General features: G+C 41.8%; 1 protein-coding gene across 1 annotated transcript in view; it reads left to right on the forward strand.

The window, feature by feature from the left end:
- Window positions 1–27,880, forward strand: part of LOC126481983 (nephrin-like) — an 881,063-nt gene that overhangs the window by 734,391 nt on the left and 118,792 nt on the right. The window contains exons 7-9 of the mRNA XM_050105948.1: window positions 3,525–3,669; window positions 10,625–10,755; window positions 15,417–15,579. Of these exons, the coding sequence (XP_049961905.1) occupies window positions 3,525–3,669; window positions 10,625–10,755; window positions 15,417–15,579 (439 nt within the window). The remainder of the gene's footprint in view (window positions 1–3,524; window positions 3,670–10,624; window positions 10,756–15,416; window positions 15,580–27,880) is intronic.

Below are 27,880 nucleotides of genomic sequence, written 5' to 3' on the forward strand. Positions count from 1 at the left end.
AAGGATTATGTGGAAAACACTGACAGGAGAAACGGACATCTAAGGCACTGCAGTCATGGACTGTGCAGCTGATCGCGGCGGAGGTTTTAGACCTCCCTCGGGCATGGGTGTGTGTATTTGTCCTTAGGATAATTTAGGTTAAGTAGTGTGTAAGCTTAGGGACTAATTACCTTAGCAGTTATGTCCCATAAGATTTCACACACAGTTGAACAGTTGAGAAAGGGACAGGATGAAAGAATGTCTATTAAGATATCAGGGAATAACTTCCATGGTATTTCAGGGAGCTGTCGAGTGAAAAATCTGTAGAGGGAGACAGACTGGGTGTAATACATCCAGCGAACAACTGACGTAGGCTGCATGTGCTACTCTGAGATGAAGAGACTGGCACAGGAGAGGAATTGTTGTCGGACTGCATCACACTTGTCGGAACACTGATGACTAAAAAATAAAAATCATTTCAAACACTTAGAAATTACGTCTAGCCTGTGAAGCCACACGCAAAGAAACTGATTCCACAAGGCGTTTTTGGTGTGAACGCGGTCTAATATTCTCTTAGTGAAATATGTCGTTGATATCCTGTCCGTAATAAAAGGATTTACCATTCCTGGCTCACAGTGTTGAGTAATCTGCTTCTACATTTTTCCCAAAAACAAGGTATACGTTGAAATTTTAATCAACAAATTTCACTAGCATGGTGATACTGGAGTGTCAGTTTAATAGAATTCGGCCAGTATGCTCATAGTATAATAATTTTGATCAGACATTTTCTATTTATTCGTTTATTTTAAGTCTGAATGGGATGATGCTTCGCGCTACCAATTCCTCTCCTGTACCAATCTCTTCATCTCAGAGTAACCCTTGCAACCTTCATCCTCAATTATTCGACGCATGTATTCCAGTCTCTGCCTTCCTCTACAGTTTTCACAACTCTACCGCTCCCTCTAGTGCTGCTAGTACCACGGAGGTTATTCCGTGATACCTTAGCAGATGACCTACCATCCTGTCTTTCTTCTTATCAGTGTTTTCCATATATTCCTTTCATTACCGATTCTGCAGATAACCTTCTCATTCCTTACCTTACTGTCCAACTGATTTCAACAGTCGTCTGTAGCATCACATCTAAAATGCTTCGATTCTCTTCTTTACCGGTTTCCATCACTACATATTTCACTACCACACAGTGCTGTGCTCCAAACATACATTCCCAGGAAATTTGTATCTCAAATTAAGGCTTAAGTTTGATACTAGTAGACTTCTCTTTCCCATATCATGCGCGGGTGCCTAGGTAGTAGAATTTTTTAATTTCATCTACTTCGTAATTAACAATTACGATTTTATCTTTTTCCCTGTTCTCCTTTCATTAGTTTCATCTTTCTTCGATATATTCTAAATCCATATTCTGTACTCATTAGATTGTTCATTCCATTCAACATATCATGTAATTATTCTTCAATTTCACTGAGGATGGCAATATCATCAGCGAGTCGTATCAATTTTAATTACGCTTCTGAACCTCTCTTTTATTACCGTCATTGTTTCGTCGATGTACAAATTACCAGTAGAGGCGAAAGAATACGTCCGAGGCTTACACCCTTTTAATATGAGCTCTTCATTTTCGGTCTGGCACCCTTATTTCATCCCTCTTGGCAACTGTATATGTTGTATATTTTCCACCTCTCTCTCTCTACAGCTTACCACTATTTCTTCAGAATTTCGATCATGTTCCACCCTTTCACATCGTCGAACGCTTCTTCCAGGTCAGCAGATCCTACGAATATGTCTTGATTTTTCTTTACAGTTGCTGCCATTATCAAATGCAATTACAGAATTGCCTCTGAGACGCCTTTGCCTATTATGTAATGTAATATCTCTTTATATTCGATGAATTATTCTGATACAATTCTACCCTTGAATGACGTTTACTAATTTTCTATCTTCATACTCGCAGAATCCATGCGAAAAGTAGTTCATACAATAGCTATGCCATGAGCGCATAATTATTCTTTGTAGTACTCTCTCTGGTGGTTGTTAAAAAAAAAAAAGAAAGGGAGCTTCCGAGATTGTCTTCGTGCCGATTAGCCTGTGCTTGGTTTGGAAGAACTGTAATCTGATTATTGAGATTTATTACAGAAGATAACTGATATGAACTGTACGATTAAATGGAAATATATATAGATGGCTCCTTCAAGTAAATGGTGTGTATTTTAAATTTGAGAATTAATGATATTTATCGATATACTGCGTAGTTGTTAATCAGAAGGGACTTCCGAAAGACTGGATACGAACCTGCACTTAATAATCCAAGAGCTCCATTGCTTCTTCGGAAGGTTAAACTTCATCAAAGCCAAATATCCGCTTGATCTGAGGTTTCCCGACTGATTATACAACGCTCCCAAAATTACGAGGCATTTTATTTGTGCAGATTAGCAGACTGCCGCAAAGCACGAGCCTGCAGAGAAGAAGAATCATCGCCTGATTTCATTCTAACAAGTAAAATTTCAGAATCATTTTGAGTGACTGAGCTATGACTGTATTTCCTATCATGAATGATTGATTGCTCGAACGAATTGAGAGCTACAGAATTACGTAGAAAAGAAAGAAAGAAAAAATCAATTTACTTCGTAGCAGCTGAGGAGAGCTCCGCCTACCATCATAAGGGAGCCATGGGTCTGATGATTGTTATGTAAAAATAACCGAAACCGGTTACCTATGTCATTGAAACATAAATGGTGTGATCAAGACTGAACTTTAGTCAAAATATATGATCAGGTTGTAAATATCATAGATAATCATTGTTACAACATGTTGCGCCGTCAGGGACCTCAATCGACCTGTTCGCGTCATGACTCCTCAACGGAGAAACCTAGCGCAGCTGGCCACTGCTAAGAAGTCGGCAAGGCTCCACATCCCTATCGGTATCTAGCAGAACTTCATTTACTCTCTTCCTGCACGTCCTGCAGCGCTCCGCACTGCAAAACGTGGTTATTCAGGCTTTCGAATGATGGCCATATTAACGTCACTGGATAGCGGGTATTGAACTTCTATCACAAGGCTGGGGAGAGGCGGAAGTCTGGAAAGTACACCCAGTTACAGCGCTCACCCCTGGCACAGAACCGAGCAGCGCCGAATGCAGGCTTCAGAACGAAGAGACGATGAGCGTTACTCTTTTCATCAACAATATCCTTAGTGCAATACAAATACAAAGATAAATGAAGGTAAGAACTCAAACGATATGCACTTTCCTTGCAACGAGACACGGAATACCATGGAATACTTACATGCAAACACCAAAAGCCAATTTTGGGTTGATTCAGTATATTGTAAAACGGTTGTTTTGCGAGGGGTGTTAAGCGCCAACGATTCATTCTTTTTCTTGCTACTCATATCAACAATGTGTAGAAGAAGTTCGGCTGAGTGCCTTAGTGGATTTATTAAGTACTGATGGTCAGTTTGCATATATCATAGATCAGCGCTGTTTTTAGAACTTGTTGCGACGTCATCAAATGGAGACGTGTCTAGCGCAGGTTTCAGAAGACGGCAACGTGACGACATCGACGGTGACGCTGACACCGTCTGCAGCCGACCACAAGCGGGTGCTCACCTGCCGCGCCGAGAACCCTCGGATGAACGCCGCCGTACAGGAGGACCTCTGGAGGCTCAACGTCAACTGTGAGTTGCTCCCTGACCCTGGCTCTTACGTACTGAGGCGTCTGTCTGCATTGGGGATAGTCATATTGTTCTTCAAATAAACGAAGTTCCTAAAGTCTACTAATGAACTGTTACGAATAGAGGCGCTGGTATAGGACAACACGACCCTGTATTTATAAAATATTTGTGAGATGATTTCTCAAAGATAATGACCTAGAATCAAGTTGTAATGTTGACTCTGAAACTTATTTTCAGTTTTTCTAACGTTCAACGTACTTCACAAAATAGCTTATAGTATTTTAAAACTTGAAATAATAGAAACACAAATATAAAATAAAATTTCAATCCAGTTCGTATTTTTACTAGCTTAGCGCCCCCTGTTCGGCTGACGTTGACAGTATGGTCCACACAGATATTTTTTCTCTTCTCCTTTAATCAAATTTGTATGTTGTTACGCCCATTGCCTACGGGAAATTCTACACACTAGAAAAGACTTAGTGACTCTTTAAATTGCTGATGGCTACCAGTATTTGCGTAAGTAAAGCTTCCAACGGGTATAATTTAATTTCATACAGCGAGTTAAGACAAGAAAGAGACAAATCGGACTTAAATATGGTGCTTGCCTCAATAATGACGTATTTTCGAAAAAATTTTCATCCCCTCAGACTAGAATTTAGAAAAACACTCTGTTTTTATTTCCAACCGAGAAGTCAAATACAATTTGTAATAGAGTTAGCTTTGAAAGATCTTTGATTATGAATACTTTCATAAAACTATTCCTCTCCTATTTCACCTCGTGGTGGGTTGTTAAAAAAAAACGCTTAACGTCTTTCTTTTTTATTTCTAACCGATATATCAAGTACCAAGTTTTGTAGTTCTAAGTTCAAAACCACGGTAACAGCCACATATTTTTTAAAAAACCATTTATTGCTTATTTCACCCCGTTAAGGGTGGAATTTCGTAAAACCAATCTTAGGCGATGCCTACAGTGTAACGTCAACTAAAAGTAAACTCTTTCCGCATAGGCCTCTGAAGACCCTAGCGGTATTGACCGACTGCCGTGTGATCTTCAGCCTATTGGCCTCACTGGATGGGCATGTGGGGGGGCATGTGGTCAGCACACCGCTCTCCCGCTTCTAACTCAAGTAGCTCCTCAATTTGCTTCACAAGAGCTGTCTGCACACCGCTTACCAGCAACACTTGGCAAACTGGAAGGTCACTCATCCAGATTCTACGCAAGCTCATCAGCGGTTAACTTCAGTGATCTGCCGGAAATCGATGTTATCATTCCGGCAAGGCCGTTGGTCTGTATAGCATCAACACCCTCGCGAAATTTCAAGTTTCTATCCTTAGCGGTTTGGGTTGGGGCAAGATAGGTCAGTGAATCAACAGGACATTTCCTTTTGGATATAGAGCTAAGTAGCAACATTTAATTTACAGACCTTATCGTATTTTACTTACTCGTAAAACCTTCATATTTACTGTCCCTTATCTGCACCCAACAATAGTCGGCCATCGTACCTTCATACATACTCACGAAATCTTTGCCAATGCGGTCTTCTAGTTATTCACTATCACGTCCTTGATTTTATGGGGTATAATGAACAAGTGAGTATGGACTAATACTAAGTATTTCGTACTTTAAAACCTGAACGAAAAAGAGTGACACGATAAGCGTCTGATGCCTAGGCAGCTATAACTAGCGAAGCTGCGACAGGAAAGGTATCTCAGATAGTTGGCATCTGTTGCGGCATTTACATAGTTGCGCTCGGTAAACACCTAACTCTTACAGAATACATGAAACAGGCAATTGCGACCTTCTTGAACTGGTAAGACTATTGACGCTGGTTGTAAAAAATCGTAACGGATTACAACCACTGCCCACCGCGACATTCGATGCCGCCTGATGGCGTTGCGGTCACGGGACGCCGTAACGAGAGAGTGTAAGGGGAGCAGACACGCGAGATGCATCACCCAAATGAAACTATGGGCTGCAAGTGGGTAAATCAATTGAGATAAGGCACTTTGGCAAAGGGCAGATTGATATTACGTAGAGCCTGTGGGCGAGTATATTGAAAACGGTGATGCAAGTCAAATGTTCACGTGCTGTCGTTTTGAGTATCTAAGGAAGAAGATAGGAGGGCAATGAAACTACCACTAGGTGCTATATGGATGGATGTCCACGACTCTTCACACAAAGTTGGTTTCGGAGGCTTCTCTGCTTCGTAAAGTGGCATTTCTGCGGAAAGAGCACAATGCTGGTGCACACAAGTGTTCCGGAGTACACCGTTCATCGCATATTATCATGGAGCACCCTTATGTAGACATATTTAGACCCAAAGACATCGTCAGTTACGATTGCAATGGACAATTGGGATACCATCGTCGATCAACGCAAACGTGATGACTCTTCGAGTGAATGTCATTTTTCCTACACTATTTCATTGGACGTCTCCACAGTCATTGTGAAAGGCCGAAATACTAAATGTCGTTTTCCAAAGCTGTTTCACAGAGGAAGACTTCATTGTAGTTACTTCTCTAGATTGTCGCACAGATGACAAAATGGTAGATATCGAAATAGATGGCAGAGGAATAGAAAAACAATTAAAATCGCTCAAAAGAGGAATGGCCGCTGGAACTGATGGGATATCAGTTCGATTTTACACAGACGATCGAGTGAAACCCAGCTAGCGCTATTCGTCCACGAGAATCAGAGGGCCATAGACACGGTTTCCCAGGTAGATGCCGTGTTTCTTGACTTCCGCAATGCTTTTGATACAGTTCCCCACAGTCGTTTAATGAACAAAGTAAGAGCATAAGGACTATCAGACCAATTGTGTGACTGGGTTGAAGAGTTCCTAAATAACAGAACGCAGCATGTCATTCTCAATGGAGCGAAGTCTTCTGAAGTAAGAGTGATTTCAGGTGTGACGCAGGGGAGTGTCGTAGGGCCGTTGCTATTCACAATGTACATACATGACCTTGTGGTATATCTAGAGGTTGTAACAATGGAAAATTGTACTGAAATGTAGGAGGATCAGCAATGAATTGACGCATGGTGCAGGGAATGACAATTGTATCTCAATGTAGACAAGTGTAATGTGCTGCAAATACATAGGAAGAAAGACCCTTTATCATTTAGCTACAATATAGCAGGCCAGCAACTGGAAACAGTTAATTCCATAAATTATCTTGGAGTAGGCATTAGCAGTGATTTAAAATGGAATGACCATATAAAAGTAATCGTCGTAAAGCAGATGTCAGACTGAGATTCGTAGGAAGAATCCTAAGGAAACGCAGTACGAAAACATAGGAAGTAGGTTACAGTACACTTGTTCGCCAACTGCTTGAATACTGTTCACCTATGTGGGACCCGTACCATATAGGGTTGATATAAGAGACAGAGAAGATCCAACGAAGAGCAGCGCGCTTCGTTACAGGATCATTCAGTAATCGCGAAAGCGTTACGGAGATGATAGTTAAACTCCAGTGAAACGCTCTGCAAGAGAGACGCTCAACAGCTCGGTACGGGCTTTTGTTGAAGTTTCGAGAACATACCTTCACCGAGGGGTCAAGCAGTATATTGCTCCCCCCTACGTATATCTCGCGAAGATTCCATGAGGATATAATAAGAGAGATTAGAGCCCACACAGAGGCATACCGACAATCTTTCTTTCCACGAACAATACGAGACTGGAATAGAAGGGAGAACCGATAGAGGTACTCAAGGTACCCTCCGCCACACACCGTCAGGTGGCTTGCGGAGTGTGGATGTAGATGTAGATATAGAGTAGTGAGGCACCATCTGCTCCAAATATATCATTTTTGTTGAATGTCACAAATTCAGTTAAGGGTTTTCGCGTACTGAGGTCGACCGTTAACATGACACTAACCTTCACCTTTTCGTTCAATCTTTCTTTGCGATTTGTAATGCATCAAGTGATTTTAATGGGTGTAGTATACTTAATTACTTTTTTTCTATGTCTCAGCATAAAACTAGCTTTCAGAGCATTTTAATGCCTACACAGTGTAACTAAAATAACTTTTGCGTACTGCTCCACTGATATAAAGCACTCGAGTTTCATTTAAAATCACTTATAAGATTTATTTACAGAGTCAGTATACTCGTGGTGTAGCGTTCTGCGCACATGAAATCTATTATTTGTGCCACAGTTCCTGTCGCCACTGCTTCATCGTTTCCCTCCAAAGCAAAGACCAGCATAGTCTCTAGTCCAAGGTGCCACTTTTTCCCTACTACACAAAAGGAATGGTTCCCTGTCACTTCATGCGTAACCTGTCTGATATCTTCCCAATAATTCTAACCACACAAACTACAATTACGAACATTCAGTAGCTACTAACACAAACCACAGGTAGAGCAAGCGCTGTTGTTCGCCTATATTTTACACAGTTCAGCAACTGGCAGCTCCCTTCAACAGATATGTCCGATCAGGACGGCAGACACTAACCATCTATAGTTAGTTTAATTTATCAATTGAACAGCGCTTTTCCTTCTTCTCAATAATCAACTGCATTGTTGCAAAGTTCTCCATTAGTGGATTTAAGGATTGGCATATATTGCTGTTATTAATTCCAGTTTTCTTTTCTTGTTGGGATCCGCTTTCTCAGTTGATTTCTGGGTTTCCCGATAGGCGTTTATAGACTTTCTTCGCTTCTGATGGAATTCTTAACTCATGGAGACGTCTGCCTTTTCTTTGGACAGCACACTGTAAACAAACAAGTTAACATTTGATTTTTATTATTATTATTATCACTTCTATTGTTACTATTATTACACGATTAATTAATACAAAGATAATTTAGGGCTATCCACAAAGTACATTACGTTTTGGAATTAAAAACAAATAAAGTATTGGATGTTTTAAAATTATATACAGATGAAAGCGACACTTAAATACTACTTTTCTACATAGTTGCCATTTAAATTAAGGCACTTATCGTAGCGATGGACGAGCTTGGAAATTCCTTCGTCGTAAAATTCGGCCGCCTGCGCCTTCAACCACTTGGTTACCTCTTCTTGAAGCTGTGCGTCGTCATCAAAACGCTACGTAGCCAACCACTTCTTCGTTGCTGGGAATAAGTGGAAGTCGCTCGGTGCCAGGTCAGGACTGTACGGCGGATGAGGAAACAACTCCCACTTAAAAGATGCGAGAGCTTCACGATTGGCAGTTGCCGCGTGGGCCCGGGCGTTGTCGTGAATCAGCAAGATCTTTGAGCCCAACATTCCCCTGCGCTTGTTTTGTATTGCTCTTCTGAGGTTGTGCAGAGTTTTACAATACCTTTGAGAGTTTATTGTATTGCCTCTTTCCAGGAAATCCACAAAAATCACACCATTTCTGTCCCAAAAGACAGTCGCCATCACCTTCCTTGCCGACATTGTCTACATGCTTTTCTTGGGTTTTTGTGGGGAATTTGTGTGCCCCCACTGCATTGACTGCAATTTTGTCTCGCAGTTCACGTGCTTAACCCATGTTTCGTCACCAGTAACGATGCGATCGAGTAATGAGTCGCCATCTTTCTCGTAAGCGTCCAAAAACGTTAACGCTGCAGCCATTCGCTAATTTTTGTGAATGTCTGTCAAGATTTTTGGTATCCGTCTTGCACAAAACTTGTGGTAACCAAGCTTTTCGGTAATGATTTCGTGCAACAAACTTCGTGAAATTGGTGGAAAACTCATAGAGAGTTCCGTTATTGTGAAATTACGGTTTTCACGGACCGCGGCATCGACTTTTTCGACAAGTTCGGCTGTCAATATGCTGGGTCTTCCACTTCGCTCTTCGTCGTGAACCTTAGTTTGGCCATTTTTAAATTTTATGACCCATTGACGCACTCCACCTTCAGTGATTATGTTGTCCCCATACACTTCACAAAGCTGCCGATAGATTTCCATCGGTGTACAGTTTTCTGCAGTCAGAAACCTTATTACAGCACGCACTTCACACTTCCCGGCATTTTCAATTAACGCTGACATTTCAAACTGTCACAGTAACTCAACGGAGTACAGCACGAACCTGTCACTAGCACGGCAGGATGCCGACTGAGCGGTGGAATGCCATGAAACCAAGATGGCCGCGCTAGCCCCGCCCCTAACGGACACAAACGAAAGCGTAATGTACTTAGTGGATAACCCTCGTATGTATATATTGGTTGGTTTCAGGCAAAACTATTCCTGTACAAACAACCTGTTTATTTTACAGTACCTAAAGCAGATGGTTATAGTAATACGAAAACAGTTACGCATTGCCTTTCTAGATTTAGCAAATTATTATGACACGATTCCTGGAGCAACACTTTGGGAATATATTTGTATATATTCTCCCAGTTTTGTTCCACAAATCGTGGACTCTATCACTGTGTTATGGTTTTGCTTGAGATTGCAAGTACTCCTATTCCTTCTATGCAGTTCCCTGCTGAATTTTTCTACGAACAGTCTTCCTGCGTACTTTCCTAACTCAACAGGCCGCAGCTTCTCCAGAGGCGTTCGATTCACGGAAAGGCTTCGTGCTAAGCTCCAAGACCGGGCACACGAATAATATGAAAGCGGTATATTAAATCCATCAACATACATCTCGCGAAGTGAACTGAGACATTCGAGCGCTTACGTAGCTACAGTCGATCTTGTGCGCCGTTGGTGGATGGAACAGGAAACAGTAGAAATAACTGTTGTAAATGAAGCAGCCTCGACGTCTTTGTAGGGATCCTTTAGGAACTATGCAGTTTTTTCTCATATACTACTGAATTTCATGTAAATGGTTTAAGCTTGAATCTGAGAATAATTGTGGGACTTTTGCATGTCACTAATAATCAAAAGATGCTATTATAGTATAGTACACCTCATTCTGTAGAAAAGAGATGATTATGGATTATCCATGAATTAAGTTTCTACTCGTAATTTTCTAAACCCAATTTCAAGATATTTTCTCTTGCACTTAAAATCTTCATTTTATTTTCACAGTCCCTCCTTCAGTGGAACTGCAGTTGGGATCTAAACTCAACGCAGACGACATTAAGGAAGGGGATGATGTCTACTTCGAGTGCAATATTGAGGCAAACCCCAACATCTACAAACTCGTCTGGAAACTGAATGTGAGTATCTGCCATACAAAAGAGCCAGCTGTCGTTATGGCAACTATTTTTCACGAATCCTTGTTGCCTTATAAGACAATTTCATCCTGAAATGTATTCGGCACTCTCATGTCTGTATTCTTACGGATATATCCCCCGGATTCTAGGAATCCTACGGAGGTTGAACGTCATATAATTTTATTCAAGTCCACTTTTGAACTGCAATTTCAGTGTTGAGAATGATTAGAGAAGAGATGCAACATTTCGATCAGCCTACTCAGTTCATAGAACGCTACAGCATTAATCTGGCGGATGCCTAAATGCGGCTAGCGTAAGGAAAAGATAAAATTGGTAATCTTTTCAGTATTAAGTTTCTTTGTCCGGAGGTATTTGACAAGCTAAGCTGAGCATGCCAAAGAAGTAGTGTGAAAATGACAGTTTTAATGTCAATATTTACAATTTTATAAAATGCACATTGTTGTGTTATAGACTCTAGGCTGTTTCTTATGCACTTACATGGTATGTTTCCTTCTGTTTCGCTACATCTTACACACTGGTCCCCGCGGCTGCCTTCGTCGGAGGTTCGAGTCCTCCCTTGGGCATGGGTGTCTGTTTGTCGTCCTTAGCGTAAGTTAGTTGAAGTTAGATTAAATAGTGTGTAATCTTAGGGACCGATGACCTCATCCGTTTGGTCCTATATGACCTTACCACACATTTCCAAATTACACACTGTACTTAAACAACAGAAGAATTTGGTCTCATATTTTTCTGTCTTTTTCCATGAAGTTACGTACGTGATCCAGCGCAAAGGACTTCCTAATGTCATAATAACTGTGCCCAGAATAAAGCTTCATAGACCTTCTATGTCAGATGTACAAACCGTAGACAATATTTTTCTTTCAAGTACCTCCTCAGTTCTCTCCACGATACTGAATAGGCTCCATTCCTGACTTACCTTTGAGGAAAATCTTTAAATATTACTAAGAATCAAATACAGGACCATGCTGCAACATTCCGACGACGTTTCATCTAACCTATGGAGTAAAAACCTACATGGATTATTTACTAGAAACCTGTTTTGAAACTTTGTGTCTGAGAAAAATGTCACCTTATTTCGCTCCCCCTTTACTTCGTAACAAGACCACAAGAATCTTCCACATTAAAACGTAACACAGTCGGGAAAGCGGTGTACAGTAACAGGTCAATATATCACACTTACCATACACGTTATTTGTCACCTACGAATTGCTACTCTTTCAGGTCTTTGTAACAATGCTTCTTCCACGAACCCCAGTTCGTGCGAGGTGTGTGCTCCAGGCTTTTTCGATGCACGCTAAACATCTAGGCGACGTAATTGCTGCACTGCCGACGAAGGAAATGTTTATCAGTGAACCTGGGCCATTTCCATGCGATGCCATATTTCTTTGTTTCTTCATTCTCTGCTTTAAGGAGTAACGCGGGCAGCATGAGATCCGACACATAAATGGCAGATATTTTCATCTATTTAGCTGGCTAACTGGTAGTGGGTCAGACGGATTACCAACTGAAAATAAATGGGAGAAGATTATCAGTACTGGTATTTGTGTTACTAGGGAAACCTCCTGATAATCTTGATCGGAATCAGATCATAGTCCCAGACAAAAGAAAAAAAAATCTGTTTTGAGATGTACATATGTTTATTTGAAATGGCACTGACGCTAGCCTCTACTAGTAATGTAGATTCCCAAATCAACAACCGCTGTGGATAAAAATTATTTTATGTTCGTTGGTAGTCCAAGACTGCAGATCCAACCTTAAGTCAGCTGCGGGAGACCAGCTAGTGTTTCATAGAAATGTAGGGTCACTCTAGGCGATACTAACCCTACGACTTACAAGATAGGAAGTACGACGGTGGAAAGTATCGAGCCGGTATCATATCGATGCTTTACACCGCATCTATCTGGGAACAAATTGTGTCATATTAAATGTGGGCAAAATTATAATGATGCTCCAAATTAACCTGTTTTGCATGGCTTTTTTTATTGACATCATCAGGTTACCTTCCCTTAGGAACGTGGGTGCACTCATCGACTGTGATATGATGTTATATATCTATATAACTCTTATATATCATTTACGTAATCACACATCGGGCGTGGTGATCTAGCTTTAAAGCGCATGCGTGGAAACCGGGAGTTCGCGGTATAGAATCCAGGTCGGACTATGGAAATTTTCATTATACTTTTAATCTAGCTTTCGACTCTCAACGACGTGAAGATTCGTGAGGAACAACAGGTAGCTCGGATTCCATGTTAAGCTGTATGTCCAATTTCCCCAGTTGTGCAACTGGGCTACGTTAGAGAGACACAAGGCGGCAAAGTGGCGTCCAGTTATAAGACTTGCACCCGGCCATTGACCCATATGCAGTTATTATCTTATAACCTCAGACAAAATTTTGCTTTGCCGTTGACTTCTTTTGCTTCACACACTGTCGTGGAATCCAACTGCTGTATAGAGGAAAAATTGATAGTTATACATCACTTCAGTCATAGGGTAAAGAAGTGTTTGCCTGAAGACCATAGTGCTTTACTAGCGATTACGATATTGTAGGTGTCACACTGTTACCATTCGCTTAAATTTTATCTGACTTATCATCCAGTTACAGGAGGGCCATTATAAACATGTTTTCGAACCACAGCGCATCAAGGTATTATTGACATTAGGAGATACTTTTGTAACTAAATGTCACGAGTACTTTCAGAAGAGCTCTAAAAAGTTATCTATTCGTTAATGGAGATCTGCACTAGCAACTAACGGTACACCATCACTTACGTAGTAATTCTTCACTTAGGATTCATCACCTCTTATTCGTTCTTTTCTTCAGGTTAGGAAACTGGAAACTTCCTCTACGGGTGCAGGAAATCGAGATGGTGATATGTAATCTCCCCTGTTACCTAATTTCATTTTGTGCTAGACTAATGACGTCTCAGCGGAGTGTTGTTTTCCACAGTAGTAATGAATATTTTGATAATGTCTTGTGTCTGAGATTCTTACAATATTTGTGTTGTTTTGTCCAATTCCAAATTAGCACCCTATACATACACTACGTGTTCAAAAGTATCCGGACACATGGCTGAAAATGACTTAAAAATTCGTAGCACCCTCATCTGTATTGCTGGAATTCAAAATGGTGTTGGCCCACAAGTAACCTTGATGACAGCTTTCGCTCTCGCAGGCATACGTGTAATCAGATGCCAGACCGTTTCTTGGGGAAGGCAGCTCATTCCTCACTGAGTGCTCCACTGAGGAGAGGTATCGATGTCGGTCGGTGAGGCTTGGCACGAAGTCGGCATTCCGAAACATCCCAAATGTTTTCTATAAGATTGAAATTAGGACTCTGTGCAGGCCAATCCATTACAGGGATGTTATTCTAGTGTAGTCACTCCGCCATTGGCCGTGCATTGAGAAGAGATGCCCGATCGTGTTGAAAGATGCAATCGCCATCCCCGAATTGCTCTTCAACAGTGGGAAGCAAGAAGGTGCTTAAAACATCTATATTCGCCTTTGCTGTGATAGTGCCACGCAAAACAACAAGGGGTGCATGCCCCTCCAAGAAAAACACGACCACACCATAACAACACGACCTCCGAATTTCACTGTTGGCACTACACACGCTGGCAGATGACGTTCACCGGGCATTCGCCATACCCACACCATGGCATCGGATCACCACATTGTGTTCCGTGATTCGTCACTCCACACAACGTTTTTCAACTGTTCAGTCATCCAATGCTTATTGTCTTTACACCAAGCGAGGCGTCGTTTGGCATTTATCGGCGTGATGTGAGGCTTACAAACAGCTGGTCGACCAAGTTTTCTCACCTCCCGCCCAACTGTCATAGTACTTACAGTGGATCCTTATACAGTTTGGAATTCCTGTGTGATGGTCTGTATAGATGTCTGCCTATTACAAATTACGACATTCTTCAAATGTCGGCGGTCTCTGTCAGTCAACAGACGAGGTCGGCCGGTACGCTTTTGTGCCGTACGTGTCCCATCACGTTTCCAATTCACTATCACATCGGAAACAGTGGACCTAGGAGTGTGGAAATCTCGCATAGAGAGATATGACACAAGTGACACACAGTCACCTAAGCACGTTCAGAGTTTGTGAGTCCCACGGAGGGCCCAATTCTGCTCTGTCACGATGTCTAATGAGTACTGAGGCTGCTGATTTGAAGTACCTGGATGTAGGTGGCAGCACGATGAATCTATGACAAACGTATGCTTTTGGGAGTGTCCGGATACTTTTGATCAAAAAATGGTTCAAATGGCTCTGAGCACTATGCGACTTAACTGCTGAGGTCATCAGTCGCCTAGAACTTAGAACTAATTAAACCTAACTAACCTAAGGACATCACACACATCCATGCCCGAGGCAGGATTCGAACCTGCGACCGTAGCGGTCACGCGGTTCCAGACTGAAGCGCCTTTAACCGCACGGCCACACCGGCCGGCACTTTTGATCACATAGCGTATATATACATTATTTGAAACGTATTAACCACCCTTACCCTCTCAAGTAACATACACATGGCTGTAGGACTGAAACAGACGAAAAAGAAAAGTACATTAGGATATTCTATGGTATTCACCAATGACGACTTTTCTTGGAATGTGATAGAAACCCCTTTGTTTCGCAGGGTCAGCTGTTGGTGGATGGCGCTCGCACGAGAGTGTGGGTGGTCAACCACAGTCTGGTGCTGCAAAACGTCGACAGGCGGCGACACGCCGGCAACTACACGTGCGTCGCGTCCAACGTCGAAGGCGATGGCGTCAGCAACACCTTCCACCTCAGAATCAAGTGTGAGTTCCCTAGCAGTACGACAACATATTTTCAGATGGGCAATATCTTCATGTTGGAAAAGGGAAACGCGGAAGGATGCGTCTCTAAGCTAATTCGAAAACTATTTCAGATCTGAACAGTTTAAAATGTTTTTTTTATAGAGTAGAAAAAATATTGGTTATTTTGAGGAAACTATGGGTGAGAATGTAACAATTCCTATTCCAAAGAAGGTTGGTATAGACAGGTGCGAATGATAAACAACCATCATTTCGTAAGTCATGCTTGCAAATTACAATAACTTACATAAGGACGGAAATACTGTTCGAAGCCGACCTCGGAGGTACAGAAAAATGTAGGAACGCGCAAGATCATATTGACGCTACGAGTTCACGTAGAAGATTGAAGGAAATACAACTCCTGTTTCTAGAATTTGTAGGTCGGGAGAAACCTATTGAGAAGGTTGGCTGGAACAATCTCTTTGAATTTTTTGTGGTATCAGAGGTAAGATACAGGGAGCGAAAGGTTGTACAGAAAGCAGACTTCAGTTATAAGAGTCGAAGGACACGAAAAGCAAACAGTTGCAGAGGAGGAAGTAGACTTAACGTTAGTCCCCCTCTCTGTGCACTGAGCGAGCATAAAGGTCGCCAAACAGAAATTAGGAACGGAAATTAAAGTACAGGTTAGTTCTCGAAATTCTGTTTCAGTCAGAGAACACAAAAAACATGCAAGTTAAATTCCAAGGAATGGACAATATCTTAAAAAGAGATTATCAGAGGAATAGAAACAAAAACAAAGTGTAGAGTATGCAGATTCGTCGAATTAAGGCAGCTGATGGTGATAGAATTAGATTAGAAAATGAGACACTAAAAATAGTCCATGGGTTTCGCTAACTGGACAGCCAAATAACTAACGCTAGCCAAATTAGAGAGGATATAAAGCGCAGACCGACAACAGCCACTAAAGCGTTACTCAAAACTAAAAATTAATTAACAATTTAAATGTTGGGAAGTCCTTTCACAAGGTATTTGGGAGTGTAGCCTCGTACAGAAGCCTAACAGGACAAGAACCAGTTCACACAACAACAGAACACAAGATTTTGAGGTGTGGTTCTACAGTAAAAGTTGAAAATTAGATGGACAGATCGAATAAATAAAGATACTATACTGAATCGAATTGTGAAAGAATTATATTTGGGACACAACATAGACTCTGTGCGGGCCAGTCCATTATAGAGATGTTATTGTCGTGTAGCCACTCTGCCATAGGCCGTGCATTATGAACAGGTGCTCGATCGTGTTGAAAGATGCAATCGCCATCCCCGAATCGCTCTTCAACAGTGGGAAGCAAGAAGGTGCTTAAAACATCAATGTAATCCTTTGCTGCGATAGTGCCACGCAAAAATACAAGGAGTGCAAGTCCCCTCCATGAAAAACACGACCGCACCATAAAATCACCACCTCCGAATTTTACTGTTGGCACTACACACGCTGGCAGATGACGTTCACCGGGCATTCGCCATAGCTACACAATTTTTGTACTTTCAACATTGCAGCCCAGTCAGCAAGCGTGATAATCTATTCTATATGAAACCATCGGCCTCGGTTGCGGTAATGAAATCAACGTTTAACTAGGTATCAGCCCAAATAATTGAGCCTTCTTCAGAAGATATACATGAATTTATAATTTGTCTAAGAGGGCATGGTCTAGAAATAAAACTAAAACAGCCTGGATAGGTGTAGTCACATTTTAAAAATGCGGTAAATGAGTACTAAGTCCACACCAAGACTTAATTTAAGCTCTGGCGTGCGCCTCGACTCCATGGACGCCGTGTGGAGGGCCTCGGGAGGTCACGTGCAGCTAAGTAGGACTAGATAACGCGCTGCAAATCAACATGGCGAGGAATATTGCACATGTCTGAGACCATGACTGTCAAAGATAAAAGACCAACGTAGTTATATCTTGCAACGTATAACTTATAGAAACGTCGAGAATCTTAAACATAAAGCCTCTGCACCAGGTTTCGACTAAAATGTAACAAACTATGCATAGATGTATATACGTTCGAACACTCTGCCCCGACTTCCACACTATTAGAATATATCGGCCCCTTCACATCGAATGCTGCGAAACGCACCCATCGTTATTAATGAAAGATGACATAGGACATAAAACAGCGAAACTGTAGTATGTAAACGCCATAATGCAATAATCTCGGTTGACCTGTACACAGATGGTCGAGCAGGTATTTATCAGTCGATGTGGATATATTTCTTATTGGTGACCAGCACTGAATGAAAAATATTATCAAGATTAATTTTTTATCTTATTACTAAAAATAAGTGAACGAACAACGCCACTTCATCGCCATGTAACAGCAAATGACCAGCATCGGTCAAATTATGTTTTACGTGTAAAAAATATGGTAATTGCGTGAACGGACGTGCAACTCAATTTCACAGTCCTTATACTCTATCTACAACATTTTTAAAATGTGACTACGCCTATTCAGGCTGTCTTAGTTTTATTTCTAGACCATGCCCTCTTACAAGGGGAAGGCCTCAGACACGGCCAACCGATTCGGCTCAAATTTGGCAGGTCGCTTGCGTACAACCTTAAACGGACTCTAAGATATTTTGAGTCAACAGCCCCGCAATTTTGAGAAAATCGCCCCAAAAGTTATGACGACCAATCGACTCAAAGTTGGAGGGATCGATAGATAATTGTAAATAGAGCATTTTTCATCATCAGATATGGAGTCCGCAAACACAAACTCTTCCAGAAATCGAGGTAAGAAACTTTTGCAACTGCCGCTTTTGTACCCACATGGTAAACACATCTCGCCGCCATCATCGATAGAGCAACGGCCAAGGTGACTGGCTGGGAATCGGGGAATCCGGGTTCGAATCCCGAAACCCATCTGATGTTATTCATTTCATTTGTGTATTTCTTATTTTCAGTATCTCAATTGATAGGGATAGGAGGGTTAATAAGGTACGTAATTCAGTAAGGAATGATAAGGTAGGCAAACTAATTTCCCAAACGCCGTAAGTTGCTAAAGTATTAAAGTTTTAAGCCTTGTCACATGAAAACAACTGCGAGTAAGAGTGCTTCGAATTCCTCACGAGGGAACACAGATAGCCAACAGCGCGACGCTTGTTTACAGCGAGGCACGGGTCAGAATGCACGCGGGGAGAGTTATGTTGTCCCGGATGCCTGGAAGAGTGAAGGTGTCCAGCACGAGGCTTATAGAAGTCAATCGAAAAGATTTGTTTTTCTCCTTCATTAGGCTGCCGCATAGTGCTCAGAGCCATTTGAACCATTTTTTGATCAAACCTCGCGGATACATGTAGTGATTTTTCCGTCGTTAATGCACCAAATGAAATACGTTTTTATGAATGAATACAGTGTTCTTCCGTAAGTAACATATGACGAGTACTGTATCCAGTTTGTAGTAATTAGCTCGTCTGTTTATGACGTAGTAACTAGTTATTGTTTGCTGTGTCATATCTTTCAGGTGCATAATCTGAATAATGGACGGTGTACACCCTTTGACTAGCGCTATAATATACAGGGCTATTACAAATGATTGAAGCGATTTCATAAATTCACTGTAGCTCCATTCATTGACATATGGTCACGACACACTACAGATACGTAGAAAAACTCATAAAGTTTTGTTCGGCTGAAGCCGCACTTCAGGTTTCTGCCGCCAGAGCGCTCGAGAGCGCAGTGAGACAAAATGGTGACAGGAGCCGAGAAAGCGTATGTCGTGCTTGAAATGCACTCACATCAGTCAGTCATAACAGTGCAACGACACTTCAGGACGAAGTTCAACAAAGATCCACCAACTGCTAACTCCATTCGGCGATGGTATGCGCAGTTTAAAGCTTCTGGATGCCTCTGTAAGGGGAAATCAACGGGTCGGCCTGCAGTGAGCGAAGAAACGGTTCAACGCGTGCGGGCAAGTTTCACGCATAGTGATGTGAAGGATTCAGTGTTTAAACCTCCTCTACCAAGAAACGTGCCAGAACTGCGAGCTCGCATCAACAATGCTTTCTAACTCATTGATGGGGACATGCTGCGCCGAGTGTGGGAGGAACTTGATTATCGGCTTGATGTCTGCCGAGTCACTAAAGGGGCACATATCGAACATTTGTGAATGCATAAAAAAACTTTTTGAGTTTTTGTATGTGTGTGCAAAGCATTGTGAAAATATCTCAAACAATAAAGTTATTGTAGAGCTGTGAAATCGCTTCAATCATTTGTAATAAACCTGTATAGTTGGGAGCCTGTCACAGACGATGGCAAGCGGGAAGTTACCGACGCTGTGTTTTGGTTTGTAAAAGTGTTGCAAGACAGATGCATTATCAATGCACTACCGGAAGCAGGCAGTTCTGTTTCCCGGCGTTCCAGGTTGATAGGAGCGGCAGTTGTAAAAGATTCTTACCGCCATTTCTGGAAACGTATGCGTTTTCGGACCCCATACCTGATTACAAGTATTTATCGATCCCGCCAATTTTTAGTCGATTGCTCGTCATAATCTTTAGGGGCGATTTTCTCAAAAACGCGGGGGTGTTGACCAAAAATATGTTAGATTCCTTCGTTTTAGGTTGTACACAAGCGACCTGCCAAATTTGAGCAGAATCGGTTGGCCGTGTCTGAGGCCTTCCCCTTGTTAGACAAATTTTAGATTCAGGTGTATCTTCTGAAGAAGTCTCAGTTATTTGGGCTGAAACGTAGGTAAAGGTTGGTTTCATTACCGCAATCGAGGCTGATAGTTTCTTATATATACCTACACCATACCATCGGATCGCCACATTGTGTACCGTGATTCGTCATTACACAAAACGTTTATCCACTGTTCAATCGTAGTTACTATTTAGGAACTAACTGGAGATGAAATTTAAGGGTTCGTGGTCGATCACAAATTTGCGATACCCCTTAACTCGTACACTATACTGATATCGCTGTAAAAGTGCTGTAACGAATACATCACACTGCGAGCTATTATTTGGGTAAAAACACTCACATCATAAAGTCAACGGGCGGTGTTCTGGTCTCGGAGACATCCCTTGTCGCTTCCACATCTACTGCTTATTGCTACATATAAGGGGCAGTCAAATGAAAACCGAACACGCAACACAATGGGACCATAGAATGGTGTAACTGAAGCAAATGCCCACGAATGTCTTTCTTCAGGTCGCCATAGATGCGAAAGTAACTCGGTGAAAGTTCCGAGAGGTACGGAATATGCTACAGCGTCTCTCAATGACATCACTGAAGCGTAGCTTTCGTTCGAATGGCAGTCTGACGGTGGACATTATCATGCAATAGCAAGTTTCCGTCCGACAGCGTTCCCGGGCGTTTTGACAGTGGTGCATCACAGTTTCAGCAACGTGTCTTCATAAACTCCGTGGAATGCGAAGAGCAGTGGACCACTACATAGTCGAAGGAGGAGGTCATCATGGGCTTACCGGAAACTTCAATGAACAGCTTTCATTCAGAGAGTTTACTGGTCTCATAAAGATATGATCTTATGTGTATAGACTGAAGCAGTGAGTGGAACTTTTTACTAAATCCAGGAATCGAACCAGAGTCTCTTGGTTACTATGCAGGTGCAGTATCCACTAAGCCAACTTGGCACAGCGTTTCGCAAGACTGCACAGAAACCCCTGGTACGCCTCGCTGTTCTGCCCTATACTGGGGCAGCAGTGAGAATTTGGGTCGAAGAGAGAAGCGTTCCAGGGTAATCCGTGCAGTTGTGCGAACCGCGGTGTCAACGTGCAACGTGGCTTAGTGGCTAGCGCACTTGCATAGTAAGCAGGGGACGCTGTTTCGACCCCGGAGTTGGTACACATTATCACTCGTTGCTTATGTCTATACTCATAAAAGCTTAGGTTTTTTTGTGTTTTTTTTTTTTTGGCCCTTTCAGCTCGGGCTGTTGGGACGCTGTAGGACGAAAGCGTCCTGTTTCACTATAATGTCCACTATAATGTCCACCTTCACACTGCCAATCCAATGAAGGCTACGCTTCAGTGGTGTGTTTGGGAAACACTGCAACGTTCTCCTTTCAGCACGGATCTTTCACCGTGTGATTTTCATATCTTTGGCGACCTGAGGAAAGACAGTCGTTGATGTCGCTTTCAGTCAGGCGAGAAAGCGCCACAGCGGGTGTGGTAGTGGATCTGTCAGCGGCAGACTCCCTTCTAAGAAACAGGAACTGATCGTTTCGTCTCTCAGTGTGATAAATGTCTTAACGCTTTTGGCGATTACTTTTGATGGAACCAGTCTATGGTCCTGTTGTGGCAGATGTTAGGTTTTCATTTGACTTTCTCTGACTTATTACACTGCACGGCAGTAAGGTGAAGAGGAAGAGGAAACGACATGACTGCCTGAGCTGAGACGGTTGTTGTTGTGGTCTTCAGTCCTGAGACTGGTTTGATGCAGCTCTCCATGCTACTCTATCCTGTGCAAGCTTCTTCATATCCCAGTACTTACTGCAACCTACATCCTTCTGAATTTGCTTAGTGTATTCATCCCTTGGTCTCCCTCTACGATTTTTACCGTCCACGCTGCCCTCCAATGCTAAATTTGTGATTCCTTGATGCCTCAAAACATGTCCTACCAACCGATCCCTTCTGCTACTCAAGTTGTGCCACAAACTTCTCTTCTCCCCAATGCTATTCAATATCTCATTATTAGTTACGTGATCTACCCACCTTATCTTCAGCATTCTTCTGTAGCACCACATTTCGAAAGCTTCTATTCTCTTCTTGTCCAAACTAGTTATCGTCCATGTTTCACTTCCATACATGGCTACACTCCATACAAATACTTTCAGAAACGACTTCCTGACACTTAATTCTATACTCGATGTTAACAAATTTCTCTTCTTCAGAAACGATTTCCTTGCCATTGCCAGTCTACATTTTATATCCTCTCTACTTTGACCATAATCAGTTATTTTACTCCCTAAATAGCAAAACTCCTTTACTACTTAAAGTGTCTCATTTCCTAATCTAATTCCCTCAGCATCACCCGATTTAATTTGACTACATTCCATTATCCTCGTTTTGCTTTTGTTGATGTTCATCTTATATCCTCCGTTCAAGACACTGTCCATTCCGTTCAACAGCTCTTCCAAGTCCTTTGCTGTCTCTGACAGAATTACAATGTCATCGGCGAACCTCAAAATTTTTACTTCTTCTCCATGAATTTTAATACCTACTCCGAATTTTTCTTTTGTTTCCTTTACTGCTTGCTCAATATACAGATTGAATAACATCGGGGAGAGGCTACAACCCTGTCTCACTCCTTTCCAAACCACTGCTTCCCTTTCATGCCCCTCGACTCTTATAACTGCCATCTGGTTTCTGTACAAATTGTAAATAGCCTTTCGCTCCCTGTATTTTACCCCTGCCACCTTCAGAGTTTGAAAGAGAGTATTCCAGTTAACATTGTCAAAAGCTTTCTCTAAGTCTACAAATGCTATAAACGTAGGTTTGCCTTTTCTTAATCTAGAGTCTAAGATAAGTTGTAAGGTTAGTATTGCCTCACGTGTTCCAACATTTCTATGGAATCCAAGCTGATCTTCCCCGAGGTCCGCTTCTACCAGTTTTTCCATTCATCTGTAAAGAATTCGCGTTAGTGTTTTGCAGCTGTGACTTATTAAACTGATATTTCGGTAATTTTCACATCTGTCAACACCTGCTTTCTTTGGGATTGGAATTATTATATTCTTCTTGAAGTCTGAGGGTATTTCGCCTGTCTCATACATCCTGCTCACCAGATGGTAGAGTTTTGTCATGACTGGCTCTCCCAAGGCCATCAGTAGTTCTAATGGAATGTTGTCTACTCCTCCGGGGACCTTGTTTCGACTCAGGTCTTTCAGTGCTCTGTCAAACTCTTCACGCAGTATCTTATCTCCCATTTCGTCTTCATCTACATCCTCTTCCATATCCATAATATTGTCCTCAAGTACATTGCCCTTGTATAAACCCTCTATATACTCCTTCCACCTTTCTGCCTTCCCTTCTTTGCTTAGAACTGGGTTGCCCTCTGAGCTCTTGATATTCATACAAGTGGTTCTCTTCTCTCCAAAGGTCTCTTTAATTTTCCTGTAGGCAGTATCTATCTTACCCCTAGTGAGACAATCCTCTACATCCTTACATTTGTCCTCTAGCCATCCCTGCTTAGCCATTTTGCACTTCCTGTCGATCTCATTTTTGAGACGTTTGTATTCCTTTTAGCCTGCTTCATTTACTGCATTTTTATATTTTCTCCTTTCATCAATTAAATTCAATATTTCTTCTGTTACCCAAGGATTTCTATTAGCCCTCGTCTTTTTACCAACTTGATCGTCTGCTGCCTTCACTACTTCATCCCTCAGAGCTACCCATTCTTCTTCTACTGTATTTCTTTCCCCCATTCCTGTCAATTGTTCCCTTATGCTCTCCCTGAAACTCTCTACAACCTCTGGTTCTTTCAGTTTATCCAGGTCCCATCTCCTTAAATTCCCACCTTTTTGCAGTTTCTTCAGTTTCAATCTGCAGTTCTTAACCAATAGATTGTGGTCAGAATCCACATCTGCCCCTGGAAAGGTCTTACAATTTAAAACCTTGTTCCTAAATCTCTGTCTTACCATTATATAATCTATCTGATACCGTTTAGTATCTCCAGGATCCTTCCAGGTATATAACCTTCTTTTATGATTCTTGAACCAAGTGTTAGTTATGATTAAGTTATGCTCTGTGCAAAATTCTACAAGGCGGCTTCCTCTTTCAGTTCTTCCTGCCAATCCATATTCACCTACTATGTTTCCTTCTCTCCCTTTTCCTACTGACGAATTCCAGTCACCCATGACTATTAAATTTTCGTCTCCCTTCACTACCTGAATAATTTCTTTTATCTCTTCATACATTTCATCTATTTCTTCATCATCTGCAGAGCTAGTTGGCAAATAAACTTGTACTACTGTAGTAGGCATGGGCTTTGTGTCTATCTTGGCCACAATAATGCGTTCACTATGCCGTTTGTAGTAGCTAACCCGCACTCCTATTTTTTTATTCATTATTAAACCTACTCCTGCATTTCCCCTATTTGATTTTGTATTTGTAGCCCTGTAATCACCAGACCAAAAGTCTTGTTCCTCCTGCCACCGAACCTCACTAATTTCCACTATATCTAACTTTAACCTATCCATTTCCCTTTTTAAATTTTCTAACCTACCTGCCCGATTAAGGGATCTGACATTCCACGCTCCGATCCGTAGAACGCCAGTTTTCTTTCTCTGACTTGTTATACTGCATGGCAGTAAGGTGAAGAGGAAGAGGAAACGACATGACTGCCTGAACTGAGACGGTATCCGATGTTATTTCAGTGCTTACAAATTCTAGTGAAATTTACAAACATAGTGGTAGTTTGAGCCGGCTTAACAGTAGCTGTACCGCCGCTGTTCTAGATAGACTCACTAATTCATTTGGGTGGGGTGCCACAAAGCATTTCTATCTCGTCGTGATACAAAGACTGTTGTAACTGGTCCGTAATATCCGGCCACTGGAATGAAGTTGGCCGGCCGAAGTGGCCGTGCGGCTAAAGGCGCTGCAGTCTGGAACCGCAAGACCGCTACGGTCGCAGGTTTGAATCCTGCCTCGGACATGGATGTTTGTGATGTCCTTAGGTTAGTTAGGTTTAACTGGTTCTAAGTTCTAGGGGACTAATGACCTCAGCAGTTGAGTCCTATAGTGCTCAGAGCCATTTGAACCATTTTTGAATGAAGTTGACTTCCGAGCTGGTCCTACACAAGTTCTATTGGTGGCAAATCAGGGGTACTGCTGGCCACAGGAGTACCTCAGCACCATGCAGACTGTTCATACGGATACGTTCCATAAGTTGACGTGTATTATCCTGTTGAAAAATGGCACCGCGATACTGTCGCATGAGAGATACGTGACGATGAGGGATACAAGTGACGTGCGACTGTGGCGACGGATTTCCCTCAACCACCTTCACCCGTCGTATCCGATGGTTTCCCAAGCTGCAAACAGAGGAGAATCAACACCGTTTTTCATTAGAACATTAGAAGAATGGGATGTCACCTTAGATCGCAACCTTACTTGCTGACGGTGGCCGTATGGGGTACTGCAGAATCGCGATTTATCGATGAACATAATGTGGTGTCGGTCATCAGCAGTCCATGCTTCCCAGTGACGGTACCACTCCAGCGTAACTGTTTCTTTTGTACTGCTTACAGCAGCCCATGCATGGGACAGTAGCCTCCTAGTCGTGCTGCTGATAGTCTCGAACAAATATTACGGGATGAGGCAGCATGTTACAGGGGGTGCTTGTGAAAAGGGTTATAGTATGCTTTGCACACAAGGCGATTCTTCCTTGTGATGCTCGAATGGAACTCTGACGACGAATACTCCTGCCCTCATGTTTCCATGGAGACCAACATCAGGCCGCTGTCGCAACGGAATGCCCCAGACTTGTGGATACTGCGTGATTCGACCATTCGAGATCTATAATGAGGCCCCTTTCAATCGCGGTCAGGTGTTGATAACGCTGTCACATACAAGTACCCGGCTTCCTTGTGTCCTACACAGTGGTAACTCAACATCTAATACTGTTTACTGTGCTAATATACTCTACCAGGTCTGATAACAGTACTAAACAGAAAACAGAAAAACGAGTTACAAAATCTGACACCCGTTCCGCCTCGTACAACGAACTGGAACTCTACTGATTCAAAAATCTAGGAGAGTGAAGATATGTTGAGGTTCAATAAAGTATTTTGTATGTGTCAACCCTTTTGTTTAGTATTGTAACTCTAAATCACTCTTGATGTGTCATAATTTCGAAATATCCAGTTTATATTACAAATAGCAATCAACTTAGTGGGACCAAAAAAACCATTGTGTATCAAAACCGTCATTATAGGTCGGATATAGTCTGTGCAAGATGAAACTCGTGCCATCATTAAGTTCTTAGCATGCTAAACTTTGGTATTATGAATTCTCCATTCTTTTTTCCTTCTTATCTTTCTTCTGGCGTGACAACACGCCTGTCATGACTATACAAAATTTTTATTTTTAAGGTAGTAGATTTATAGAAGTAATACAGGAGATTTTAAAGAAAATTAGCCCTTGTTCTATATCTACAGATTTTGTCTCCTTTGCTTGGATTTGTTATTGAATTATTCCATTCTCATTCTCCAACACCTTATTACAAACTTGAACATATGTCCAAAGAGGAAAACCAATCTTCTCTCCTCTATACTCTGCTGCCATAACATCTATTGCAAGAGATGGCGCCTGTGCACGACTGCCTTTGGTGTCAGCGGCTTTCTGTCTCTCACCTGCGCCGCGAAGATATTATAAACGTCTAAATTCAGTATTATCTGCAATACAATGATTTAAATAAACAAACTTTCTTAGCCACTGTGGTGGTAACCATCGCATTCTTAGTGTCAATAATGGACAATTATGAAACGCTATTTTTAGACAACCTAATTAATTAAGCCTTCGTCCACAGTCTCGAGACCAATAAAATGACTGACGACATGGAAAAAATATGTCCCCTTTGTAGACACATTCCCATAATAAGGGATGTAGTCTCACAGCGATATGATTCAGTAAGGAATTATCGTGAAATCTTGTGAGTATGTTGCTCCACAGCTTGAAAGTACTTGTTAAAAGACATCTTATTCATACAGGTGTTATCACGATAAAAAGATGATGCTATTTCAGCAAAGATCCTGCGTGTTATTATCAATCGAATGATACATGTACAGTGCAAGGAGAGCTACCTCTTTCATACTGTCCTCTTAGCTACTAAATAAACACATGGATAGTGATGTCGATTAGCATTAAGTATCACTTCTGTATGAGGTTGTCTTATTATAATGTGCTAAGACACTGTCAGCAGATTTCTTGACAAATAAAAAGCAACATATATATTGTGTGAGCTATAGTAATGAAGGTAGGCAACCTGCAAGCTTCTGGCTTCTAATGGGTTACTCAGCTATATGTTTGGAAATGTACCATACAGCAAATGTTCAAGTCACGCTACACGAAGTTTAGGAGATTCATCCTCTATTGCGTGAAACTTAAAAGATTTTCACATTGAAATTAATTATGAATTTGTAATCATGGGATTGAAGCAAGCTGACATTATATCTTGGAAAGCAGAACCCATGGAAATAATAATTAACTAAGCTGACCAAGAACGAAGTACCGAAGATACTCGTTTATAAGAGACGATTGAGAAACAAGATAGGATAACTGAGGAGAAGGTGGAATACATTATGGGGGCCTCTGTATT

Source organism: Schistocerca serialis, chromosome 5 (genome assembly GCF_023864345.2).
Source record: "Schistocerca serialis cubense isolate TAMUIC-IGC-003099 chromosome 5, iqSchSeri2.2, whole genome shotgun sequence".
NCBI lineage: Eukaryota > Metazoa > Arthropoda > Insecta > Orthoptera > Acrididae > Schistocerca > Schistocerca serialis.